Genomic DNA, 11994 nt, shown 5'->3' with positions numbered 1-11994 from the left:
AATATCATTTTGTTCTATGTCAAATACCTTAGTCCTCATTGAGATATTGCAAGAAGTAAATCATAGGTTTACTAACATTAGTTATAAAGCAAATAATCTTTTGGATTTTTTTTCCTAATGGCTGATGTAACAAGTGCTCAAAATGAGCAGTAATTGAGTAGGGGTCTTTTTTTTGTTAAATCACTGGAATTATTTAGGCATTCAAAAGCTAAAATACAGAATTTGACTTAATCAACTTATTGTACAATGACAATGTTTTCAATCAGTGCGGGACTTATTCTAGCATTTAGAAGTTATAGTTGACCATAACTGAAATAAATCATTAATCTCTTTTTTTGCAGTCAGATCTGGAAACATGCAGAATAATTTCCCAGCTTGAATCATAAACTCATACATCAAAATTCTAATTTCATCATAGTCCCCCACAAAATAAAATGGTGTGAAGCAATATGTAAAGGAAACTCAAGCACATTTGCCTGGTCACAAACTTAGTGTTTAATGTTAAGCAAAGCATTTCTGTATAACTAAACCATTTCAGTAAGATTTTCCACAGAGCTGGCAGGTTTTGATGAGTATATGTGTATCTAAAAATTAATTAATGGTGGGTTAAACAGAAATGCTCCTTGCTCAGTAAATGAAGTAAAATAGTTCTTGCAGAGGGTTCATTGAGCTGGAGGACAGCTGGTGAATCAGAAAATACTTGAAAAGGTACTTTTACTTTTCTGTTTCTGAGGCTGTAGCGCCATCTACTGCCCGGAGGTTAGCATGATAAAATGCCGAGCGCATTCATATCAGATTTCAGTACAAATATGTAGATTGTCTAATGTCGTGGGTGTTAGCTGGCAGAATGAAGGCGTGTGGGCTGAGGGTGGGTGTGAACATGAATAGCACACAAACAAAAAGTTAAAGGTTGGGAAAACACCATGACGTTAGCAAGAATCAGTGTGAGACAAATGCATACATTGTGACTGCTTGTTTTATATATACACACTAACACGTCAATTATATATATGTACAATGACCTTTGTGCATATACAGTAAAATCAGAAATTGAAACCACGAGTATTACTAATATTTGCTATATTTGAACCCCTGAAAAGAGGATACTAAAATCTATATATATGTATATTAGGCCTGGGGAAATATATCTCATATTGTCTAAAACTAATCCTTTGATTATTAACAGTCCTATAGTTGGTAAAACAGGCATAAACCAGACGGTATCCTAGAAATCGGAACTATTTTGAAGTGCGGATGAATATTGCCAGATGACGCGTCTCCCGTATAAATACTCCTGTTCCCTTGGTAACTGCACAGGCAGAGGGAGGTTTTACGAGCAACAACAGGACGATATACCCAAACACATTGTAAGTACAATCGTTTGTATAGCAACGTCAACATTTTAGGTTAACTGCTTTACCATCAATTTGCAGATTCCCTTTGTCTTTTTTAGTAACGTTAGCTAACGTCTGTTAACTGCTTCTTACACAACGTTGAGGCTCGTCCGCAACATCGATGGCGCTTTATATCCGAAAGAGTTACAGTTGGCGAACGTTAATTTAGACAACCGTCAATACGTTTAAGATGCTAACCTATTCGTCGAGTTGAACAACATCGCGACACCGTTGAGAAGGTTAGCCAACCTTACTAACAATAGCTGAACATTTCTAGCTGGATCTTCCGTCAGATGGTGACGTTCGCTGAACAAAAAGAAGGCAAACAATAGCTAACGTTACCTTATTTTAAAATGGCGCTGGTGCTCGAATCAACGACCTCCTACCAGTATGTTCGTGTTATGCAGTAGGACAGTTTAGTTTGCTAAAGCATGGTCAAAAATATACTGATAAGTATCGCTTTTCGAAAATTGCTGCTATATGCAACAAATGTACTAAGCGATTCACTACGTACTTCTGCCAGGAAGAGGAACTCAACGAAATGGCCTCATAATAAAATCTAGACTTAAGACGTTCTCTTTAGAATGAGAGCTCCATTTAGTTGTGATGTAAGCTGTTAAAATTCATTTGATACCCACTACATCTTTAAAGTATATAAATGTTAGTTAATTATAGTCTTATTTTAATGTCATGTTGAACCGTTTTTATCTTTCACAGGAGAAAACATGCAGATCTTTGTGAAGACCCTCACTGGCAAGACCATCACTCTTGAGGTCGAGCCCAGCGACACCATTGAGAACGTGAAGGCCAAGATCCAGGACAAGGAAGGCATCCCCCCAGATCAGCAGAGGCTGATCTTTGCTGGCAAGCAGCTGGAAGATGGCCGCACCCTCTCTGACTACAACATCCAAAAGGAGTCCACCCTCCATCTGGTGCTGCGTCTGAGAGGAGGAATGCAGATCTTTGTCAAAACCCTGACTGGCAAGACCATCACCCTGGAGGTCGAGCCCAGCGACACGATCGAGAACGTGAAGGCCAAGATCCAGGACAAGGAAGGCATCCCCCCAGATCAACAGAGGCTGATCTTTGCTGGCAAGCAGCTGGAAGATGGCCGCACCCTCTCTGACTACAACATCCAGAAGGAGTCCACCCTCCATCTTGTGCTGCGTCTGAGGGGAGGCATGCAGATCTTTGTCAAAACCCTCACTGGCAAGACCATCACCCTGGAGGTCGAGCCCAGCGACACCATCGAGAACGTCAAGGCCAAGATCCAGGACAAGGAAGGCATCCCCCCAGATCAGCAGAGGCTGATCTTTGCTGGCAAGCAGCTGGAAGATGGCCGCACCCTCTCTGACTACAACATCCAGAAGGAGTCCACCCTCCATCTTGTGCTGCGTCTGAGGGGTGGTCAATAAATGGTTGCATCTTTTATCTTGCTTTACATGACAACCTAATAAAATAAAAGGTGATATTAAATTGTTTTTGTTTTTGTCTGACTATAGAAGTGTCGATGTGTTTACAAAATGTCATTGTAAATAACAACACTGTTATACATTCAGGATCTATTAATCCTTTGGGGGGTCAATTTATTTCATGGAATAATTTGAAAAAAATCCCATCTTTGTAAATTTGTGTTAAATCATTTTTAGAGGATTCACTCAAGTTTTACTAGAATTACAAATATTTTCATAATTTCTCCACAAAATGAAGGGTAAAAAAGATGAAATTATAGTTCCGTACCGTGACTTAATAAACCTTTTCGGCAACTTTTTGTCAAACGCGACCATATCTGGTTTCGTTAGAGACTTGTGTGGTGTCTGACGTGAAAGCACGTATTTTGCTGTTACAGCCATCACTGCTTGCAGCAGTTCGAGCACAGAGGAGACCTGTCGCGTGAAGACTACGTCACGAGCCCAAAGCCGCCGCTGACCCTGCAGCGTCTTTCCTCGTTGAGGTTCAATAGAGAGCACTCTCTTCGGGGCTTTTCAATCGTTACTAATCACGACTGCTACGGAATAAATACCACCCGGGACGTATTTTATCTCCCAATCTCTGCCTTCCCGGTTCAATAGTTCATCAGCGAAACGTTAAAAACACAAACGACACCTCTGTGACCGTAGTGATCTCGACAACCAGCTGCAAGGAGTCTGCGCATGCGCGTATCTACAGTCTTAATTTTTGACTTCCACATTTCTTTTGTTTGATCTGGGAATTCCAGAACCAAATTATTATGTACATTAGATACTGTAGTTGCGTTTTCTCCTCGCAGTACATGAATATCTCAAAACAAAATGGCAATTACTCCAGTCCCTTAAAGGAATTGAGTCGTACTGTATCTGTTGGTGACTAGCCTGTTTTTTTAAAGCATGCAGTGTCATATACAGCCGCGAGATGTCACTAGCAATTGCCCTGTAAATAATAATTGTAATAATACAAATCGGTGGTTGAAAGTAAAGAGTACTAGTGGTTGTGATCACATAAAGGTCAAGGTCAAAACCAGTTGCTTTTGAGATACCAATAACTGGGTTGGTGTAGATTCTGCATGAAGCATGAGGAAGTCTTGTGATGCCTATCATAAAGAATGATTTCGATAACTGATTTACCAAAGTATAGGGAGTTAGGGACCCAATACCAGATGATAAAAGCCTGTTGCAAACATGTAAAGTAGAAATGAAGGCATTTCATGTTTTACTGTGGCTTTTGTAGAATTGCTGGAGTTTACAATTATAAAATACAAGATACAAAAAGATCACATTTTCTTCAGTTCTGTTACTGGAAACATCAATTCTCATTCTCATTTAGTGTTCACAATAACATTGATTCTTATTTTCCTACTAGTCCCCTTTAGTTAACTCTAACCCTACCGTCCAGTATTATAAGGCAACGTCAATGAAATTATTGCAAAAACATCCGAGAACCACCATAATCACCTGAGATTTTTAAAGTTGAATTTAGAATAAGCCTATAAGGAATTTCACAGCAACATAAGCAAAAGGAGGCCATATAAGGTCACTGAAAAGCAGTGTGGATTCACAGGGAGTGATCGCTGTTGTAGAGCGTTTTGTGGGGACTCAAAGTGAAACGTCGTGTCACATTGGTCTCAGTGGGAACGGTGTTGGTGCTTTACAGCCCCTCTCTCGGTGGGTTTGCCCGTCGCGTGACACGCGGGGCAGCAGCAGGCTGCATATCAGCTGGGAGCAGAGCGCCTCACTCGGGTCCGGCGTGCAGGGGGGGGATGGCGGGCTGGGGAGGCTTCTTCGTGTCACTCCTCAACTACAAGACAGAGAAATATGTCATCGCGGAAAACCGGAAAATCGGGATATTGTTTCGACTATATCAGCTGGCCGTGCTGGGATACATCATCGGGTGAGCTCAATAAGGGCCCCTAAGGCCCCCTTTTTTAGGCATGGAATAAAGCAACCTTTTGTAAAGGGATTCACAAAGTTAAAAATAGTTGAGCTTCCCAAATGCGTTGAGTTTTTTTTTTTACTGTTAAAGTGACAGTACCGTAGAGTTTCACATTGCTTCTATTACTATTGTGTCTTTTGTTGAATTCATTAATCGGTCAACTTACTTGGAGACAGGAAGCTATCTCATCCCAGCCCTGGCTGAGTGACGCTCACGTGTGTGGGAGGAATGATGGAAAGTGAGCAGGTGACTGGAGCAGTTTGAGTCCATAGTCTCTGATTTAGCCTTTACAACTTAATTGTTAGTGAATGGCTGCAGGTGGGAGGGTGTGGTATAAAATCCTATTTGGCTTTGGTTCACGTACTGTACCCCAAGGAGGGTTCTCTGTGGGTGCGTTATAGTCTGTGGATGCGGCTCACACATCAGACACAGATGCACATGGATGTGCAGAAAAGTTCAACGCGGTTGGAGATGCAGAAAGTGTTTCAAGATGCGGTGGAGGAGAGATTTACACATCAGCATGACGGTGGTGATGTCAGACCATCATCATATGACTCACCATAACGCATCAGGATGTTTTGATGAATGCCTCAGGTGGGTGTTTGTGGTGAAGAAGGGTTACCAAGAGAGAGAAGAGGCCCTCCAGACGTCAGTCATCACCAAGCTTAAAGGTGTCACACTGACCAACAACTCAGAGACCGGGCTTCAACTGTGGGGTGCCGAGGATTATGTCATACCCCCGAATGTGAGTGAGTCTGTCTGTCTGTCTACATATCCTTCTATCTAGAAAGCCCGATTACTGCTTTAGCGGTTATCATTAGCCTCATCATCTGTCGCCACAGATTTAGCAATATTGGACGTTTTAGAAGTCTAATTTGTTTAACCTTTTGCTTCTCAATCGCATTGCCTGGGCCTAATTTCATTTCACAGGGTGAGCAGGTGTTCTTCATAGTAACAAATTACATAGAGACCCCCAATCAGAGGCTGGGGTTCTGCGCTGAGGTGAGTAAACAGAGGAAGACAAATCTAATTATTTGACTCTTGTGATTTGTTTTTTCTCCATCTTAATATTTTAAATAACCGTGGAGTAAACTGTGCCACATTGCTATGTCCACACAAATGTTTTTTCACATCCCTCAGAGCTTCAAGGTGCCAAATGGGCGATGTCAAAGTGACGATGACTGCATTGAGGGGGAGACCGTAATAGCTGGCCATGGTGAGAGTCATTTCACTCAATTCAAAATCTGAAAGAAAAAAAAAAGATTTGGCCTCAATTACAAGTTTTAGGGTCTTTTGGGTTCCTAACTATCTTAATACAATATTGTTTTTTTTGTCTTAAGATAAACTTCCAAAGCTCCACTCAGCTAAGAATCTTTGCTCTCTCCGCCAGGAATAAAGACCGGCTTGTGTTTAAACAGCACCGGGACCTGCGAGATTCAGGCCTGGTGTCCTGTTGAATACGGCAAGAGACCCACGTGAGACCCCTCGTCCCTTCCTGCAGAGCTCTAGAAATGTGCCGTTTCTCTCTCCTACATTGACACTCACTCTGATCCCTCACAGGGGCCGAGATATTTCACAGGTTCTATTTATTAATGCAGCCTGTCAGCTCCGCTCGTTTTGTTTTCATTTCACACGGCTGCCTCTCTCTTCCCCCCCACTGCAGAGAGCCCTTACTCAGCGCAGCGGAAAACTTCACCATCTACATTAAGAATTTCATCAGGTTCCCAAAGTTTGAATTCTCCAAGTGAGTGTCCGTAAGTGGTGCTGATGGCTGGTGGTGCCTGTGGTTTGAGAGCGGCGTGACATAGATCACCGAGTGAGACCGCTACGAATAGCTTTAGGGTGCAGAGAGCCTTCTATTTATATTCAGCCTGTGCATTGCACTCAGTGAGACAGTGAAACGGTCATCGGAGACGCCCTTGACAGCGAGCCTTGCCCTGGACAGGTGTCCCGTCAGACGGGGGTTGACCCCGGAGAGCTGAGCCGCGGCCATGTGCACTGTCAGTTAGGCAGAGAGACGCCACGAGCATCCACTAATGCATCTGTCAGGCTCTTATTCTAATTACACAACAATCTTTCTTATGTTTTCTCACTAATTATGGTTAGGTTAAATAGGGGTTGGCCTGTTGTACAAATCTGTTATGACATGTGTTACCCAAGTTGGCAGAAACTTAGTCTTAGTTTTTGTAACCCGCGAAAATCACAACTTTTGTCATTTTTTCGTTGTTGGTCAAACTCAACAATTCAGACTTTTTTGCATAGTTCCTGAAGATCTGACATGTGAAAGTTGTGCTTTGTGTCGGCTGACCTTTTAGGTCCAACGTCCTTGAAACCTCAAATGACAGCTACCTAAAAAGTTGCACCTACGACAGCCAGGACAACGTTTACTGCCCCATCTTCCGCCTTGGAGACCTGGTCAGCTGGACAGGATACGACTTCCAGGACATGGCTGCTAAGGTGCAGAGTACCGATGTGCCAGTTGAGTGTGTGCGTGGGAGTGATTTCAGTTCCCGTCTTCTTTACTCTCATTTCATATAACAACTATTAACCTAATCATTGCTATTATTGACAAGAGTGCATGGCAGTCAGATTTTAGGGGATCAGAAAAAAAAACTATTTTGGGGTAAAAAACCTTTTTAGGGAACTCAACCAAAGCTAGACCACATTAGACTCTAAAGTAAAAGGAAAGGCATTATCTAAGAGAGATTTCTTGTTTTTTGTTAATCCTAACCACATGGAGTCATGGTTGGTTTGAAACATTTAACTTCTGCATATACTAAACATGAATAACAATACTATTCTGATGGATTATGGATTCTGCTTCATTGCAAATCACAGTGGTTGCGCAGAAATAATAAAATATCTATTTTGGATAAAAACAAATGTGGCTATAGAGTCGTCACATGTCCTTCCTCAGATGACATGGAGATGTTCGAACATTATCACGTGACGTAAAAAGCATTGATGTTTGTTCTAATAAGAAACACTTAATTATTACCGGGCATGGGTCAACTTGAAGGCAGCCGAAACTGAGCTCCCTGTGCTGATGGGCTGATCCGGTCAGAGTCCTGAGTTGTGCATGCAGCCCCATCGTCATGGCTTCCTGGGGCACTTGGACTGGAATAGAGCCCTCATTAATGTTCTCAGCAACATGTGGTTTAACATCACACCAGCCAGAAGGAAGGCCGGGATAAGACATGAAGAGAACCTAAAATAAACCAAGTGTGCCAATATAGAGATGGGCTACAGTAGGATGTGTGAGGCTGCTGCGATAATCACAATGGTCACGGTCTTTGTTTGTCAGGGTGGATCCGTCGGTATTCTCATTGAGTGGGAATGTGACCTGGATAAGGACTCCTCACAGTGCAATCCACAGTACAGCTTTTCCCGTTTGGACATGAACTTGAACAATTCAGTCACATCAGGATACAACTTCAGGTATGTGGCTTCACCCGTTTAGCAAGAAATAAACCATCCCACAAACTAAACCCCTGTGACCTGCTTTATTATCATCTTTAATTGACTGATTTTCTTTGCCGCTCCAGATATGCCAGGTACTACAAGGATCAAAATGGTGAAACCTTCCGCACTTTGTATAAAGTGTACGGGATTCGCTTCGATATAATGATCAATGGACAGGTACAGCAGTACTTTCAGATGAAAGTATACGATTTCAGTAACACTTGCAGTTAATGCCTGTTGTTGTTGTTTGCAGGCGGGGAAATTCAATATTGTTCCCACAATAATTGCCATAGGCTCTGGCATTGCCCTGCTCGGTGCAGTGAGTAACTAACTTAGATATTACGTCGATGTGTCAGTGGATGAATGATGATTAGCTAGATATGAGAGGGGAATGGATGATGACCAGCAACACAAAAAATGATTCCCTTCATGTCCTTCTTTTCTTTCAGGGAGCTTTCGCATGTGATATGATACTACTATACATGATGAACACAAGCTCCTTCTACCGAGAGAGAAAGTTTGAGATCATCAACTTCAAGTATGAATAGCTGTGTTTGCACAAACTTTAATGATTGGCCTTCTTAAAACCAGCCATCTTCTAAACGTTATTTCTTGGCACGTCTCCCTCGAACTGTATGTCATAGGAACGATATGAGCAAACCCAAGGATGGGAAGACGGGTCAGCGAGAGAGGAGAAACAGGAAACCCGCTGCACAGAAGGAGGCCGCCAACTCTCTAAAAAAGCCGCAGGACGCTGAGGCCGCCGCAGGGAGCCAGCTGCCAGAAGACAAACGGGGTCCCACCGTTCCACGCAACACAGGACAGCGATACTCTGCCATGGCCCCCCCCCAAGGTACAGAGCCGAGGCGTCACATCACCATATCTTCACACTATTAGGTTAAGCAGGCAGACCAAGACCAATCACCTGCAGCGGTCTGCGAGAGGTGGAACCCAAAGACGGACAGATGTCCACTCGTCACCTACTGGCACGACTGCTAGAATGCAGAGTGATGCTTGACTACTAACACATTGGTCCAGAGAAATGTAAATGTTCAGCACTGCAAGCGAGCCAGAAAGCAGATGTAGAAATACATCCAAAGGGTCCAAAGCTGTGATAAAGGTATGTTAAAGTGATAGAAGGGATTCATCAAAGACTTCAAGTCAAATGCCAAATATTTGCAGATTGCTTTGCGAATAATCATTTTTTTCCTGCAAATGAAGGCTTGCAGATTATTTGCCTGTTGAACAGAATATTCAAGCATAATACAGTTTGCATCAAATTATTTTATTTTGTCATTTCATGGAAAAGTATTAGCTGTGAAGTCATGAACTTCAATAGCAGAATTGGATTAAGTAAAATAGACATTGCTAATAAATACGATCTAAAGTAATCTCTGCTAAATCAAGTCACAAAACCCCTTAATGATTGTAGATTAAATATCTTAAAACTGCACTCAGAAGCAATATTTAAAAAGTTGTCTTAATTGTTGGTATTTCAGTTGAATGCATCATGCACTGCTGTTAAATAGTAGTGTTACACACTGCTGGGGCTCCTGGTGTATGTCGACATTGAGCTCAGCCATGCAACGCCTACAACACAATCTTATTCATGATAGTTACATGTAGTTGTAATGTGCTACAAGTCTGTGTAGTGCAAACGTTCACTGCTGATTCACTGGCTGATTGTTAATGAATGCTGCAATGCTCAAACCTTTTGTTTGTTACTATTTATTAAATGGTCTTTGTTTGAAATACAATTGTAATTTTCATTTCATGTTGTCAAAAAATGAAACTGCCTGATGACAAACTGATAAAAATATATAAAAACAAGTTGTACAGTGTAATTTATCAGATGGTATAATTTAACTATAATATTGTACATGGAAAATGCTAACATTTAGGATATTATCTTGATTTATATAACATATGGTCTACATTATACAAACTCTGGATCTCTTCGTGTTGTGAATGATACTGAGCACAGAGCAGGATATACAGGTTGAATAAGTCTAAGTCACAGCTATGTGTGGAGCAGGAAAAATAAGGTTATTCTGCATACTAAAATTGACACATCCTGTTTTAATCAGCGGTTCAAAATTGAAAAAAGTATTTGACTAATGGCTTATCTACTAACAGCAGGGCAGACAATAGTGTTGGGTTAATCAAGGTTATTTATGACAGATCATTCTAGTACACATGCACCATTCCATAGAGGAAAGTCCAGAAAAGGACATAAGTGAAAAGGCCGCCGACAAGGCCCCCGGTGAAGAGCAGCCGCCGTGATTTAAAGCACTTATTCCACCGCCGTCCGGCCTTCAGGATGAGCAGCAGGGAGAGGAGGAAAGAGGAGAGGACATAAAAAACGAAGCCATAGAGTCCAGTCAGCCCGAGGATGCCAGCTGTAGCTCCGGACAGAGCGGACACAGAAGTGCGGCAGTAGTCCAGCACGGCGGCGTTCCCCCTCACGGCCACTTCACTGATGAACTGTGGTCCCTCACGCTTGGCTACAACTCCTGCCATCTTGACTCAGTTCAGCTATCACAGAACAATTATCCTGTTTTAAAGGGAGATTTAGAAAAAATAGTAACATTTACTCATATGATCCAAACTTGCAATGAAGAAAAAGTCTCTTTTTTTTTTACACCGCTAAATAAATTTCACAGACATGGGGAATAAAACCAAAAATGGTGAAAGGATTCTATATGTCAAGCTTTTCCATGTCATCAGTCACCCATTCATACACAAACGACAGGGGCTGGATTAGGATGAATAAATGTCAAAAGTACTTTTGAAGTAATACATAATGAAAAATCCTAACTTTGGCGTTTCATTATTTACTTCATCAGTTAAATTAAACTAACCTTAAAAAGTGCATTGATAGAAGAGGAAAAAAAATCCCATCAAATTAAGAAAACTTTACCCAGATCTACACATGGTTATATGCAATAACATAAGTGAATCTACATAGCTTTTTCCTTATCAAGGCCAATGTATTATCGCAGAAGCGTATTTAAACAGGGACTACAGATGTTGATGACGTCTTATATGACATTTCAACATATTAAACTAGTATGACGATAAAATGACAACGGTAGATGGTTTTCTGGTCAATGACAGCCCCTAATGTGTTTGGCAAAGACAAAATGAGAAGCTGTCAGTCAGCAGTGGGTAATGTTAGCTTGGCCCAGTACCGACCACTATCAATCAAAGTAGATCACGTTAGCTAATCAAAAAGTGAAAGCGTCATGGTGACAAAAACATGCCCACATAACACCAGTAAGAGACAAAAGGACGCGTCTGGAGAGCCTGATTGCGAATATATACACTGCGTAACCTATAAAGCTAATAGGCTACCATTAGCCACTAGCTAGTCAGCTAGGCTGCTCAGACGGTAAGAGATGACAGATTCTCACCGGAAATGCACGCAGGGACTCGTCGGCTCTTCACAGTGCAATTACAAAAACATAATCTGTAAGTGTAACTTGACAGGCTTGGATAACAGATTGTTTTTACGAAATGTCAGCGGATGTGGCATGGAAGCTGCACGTTCATTCTCGTTTGGACAAACCACCTATAACAGACACGGCCATGTTCTTTCGCAGTGCATTGTGGGACAGGTCGAAACCGGCTCAAACCAAACAGGCGGCGACGTGAGGCGCGTTAATAGCCTTGCCATAAGTCCCTTTAAACACTGTACGGTAGGTGGCGGTATACGCTACTATCGCTGTAA

At 42.0% G+C, this 11994-nt stretch overlaps 3 protein-coding genes across 5 annotated transcripts in view; 2 read left to right on the top strand and 1 right to left on the bottom strand.

Annotated features, from left to right (window-relative positions):
* Positions 1-2872, top strand: part of ubb (ubiquitin B) — a 5076-nt gene extending 2204 nt beyond the window's left edge. The window contains exons 1-2 of one of the 2 annotated variants that reach the window (XM_037466799.2): positions 1225-1367; positions 2112-2872. In XM_037466799.2, the coding sequence (XP_037322696.1) occupies positions 2120-2809 (690 nt within the window). In that variant the 5' untranslated portion in view covers positions 1225-1367; positions 2112-2119 and the 3' untranslated portion in view covers positions 2810-2872. Of the gene's footprint in view, positions 1-1224; positions 1368-2111 lie in introns of those variants that run through there. The other variant, XM_037466800.2, reaches the window with a different exon arrangement.
* Positions 2873-3838: 966 nt separating this feature from the next.
* p2rx5 (purinergic receptor P2X, ligand-gated ion channel, 5) lies at positions 3839-9625 on the top strand. Of its 2 annotated transcripts, XM_037466794.2 has the most exons (12): positions 3839-4760; positions 5397-5547; positions 5733-5804; positions 5943-6018; positions 6193-6277; positions 6466-6546; positions 7118-7259; positions 8107-8240; positions 8348-8441; positions 8518-8583; positions 8714-8802; positions 8909-9625. In XM_037466794.2, the coding sequence occupies exons 1-12, from the start codon at positions 4630-4632 to the stop codon at positions 9159-9161; spliced, it is 1374 nt and encodes a 457-aa protein (XP_037322691.2). In that variant the 5' UTR covers positions 3839-4629; the 3' UTR covers positions 9162-9625. The 2 variants fall into 2 exon arrangements, with proteins under 2 accessions (XP_037322691.2, XP_062414250.1); XM_062558266.1 differs by having other exon boundaries at positions 4631-5547.
* On the bottom strand, positions 9544-11912 carry emc6 (ER membrane protein complex subunit 6). The gene is made up of 2 exons (XM_037466802.2): positions 11678-11912; positions 9544-10818 (listed from the first exon to the last, which is right to left on the bottom strand). Exon 2 carries the CDS (start codon positions 10782-10784, stop codon positions 10452-10454), a length of 333 nt encoding a protein of 110 aa, XP_037322699.1. The 5' UTR covers positions 10785-10818; positions 11678-11912; the 3' UTR covers positions 9544-10451.
* Positions 11913-11994: the final 82 nt, after the last annotated feature.

The sequence above is a fragment of the Pungitius pungitius genome, chromosome 16 (genome assembly GCF_949316345.1).
Source record: "Pungitius pungitius chromosome 16, fPunPun2.1, whole genome shotgun sequence".
NCBI classification, from domain to species: Eukaryota; Metazoa; Chordata; class Actinopteri; order Perciformes; family Gasterosteidae; genus Pungitius; species Pungitius pungitius.
Note: the sequence above shows the minus strand (reverse complement) of the source record. Positions and strands in the feature narration are given on the sequence as shown.

Bases quoted from the DNA above. Each gene is read 5' to 3' on its own strand.
- p2rx5 (XM_062558266.1), top strand. From the start codon at position 5,245: ATGTGCAGAAAAGTTCAACGCGGTTGGAGATGCAGAAAGTGTTTCAAG. The intron at 6,278-6,465 runs GTGAGACCCCTC...CCCCCACTGCAG, and splicing joins GAATACGGCAAGAGACCCAC to AGAGCCCTTACTCAGCGCAG. The intron at 6,547-7,117 runs GTGAGTGTCCGT...CTGACCTTTTAG, and splicing joins CCAAAGTTTGAATTCTCCAA to GTCCAACGTCCTTGAAACCT.
- emc6 (XM_037466802.2), bottom strand. From the start codon at position 10,784: ATGGCAGGAGTTGTAGCCAAGCGTGAGGGACCACAGTTCATCAGTGAA.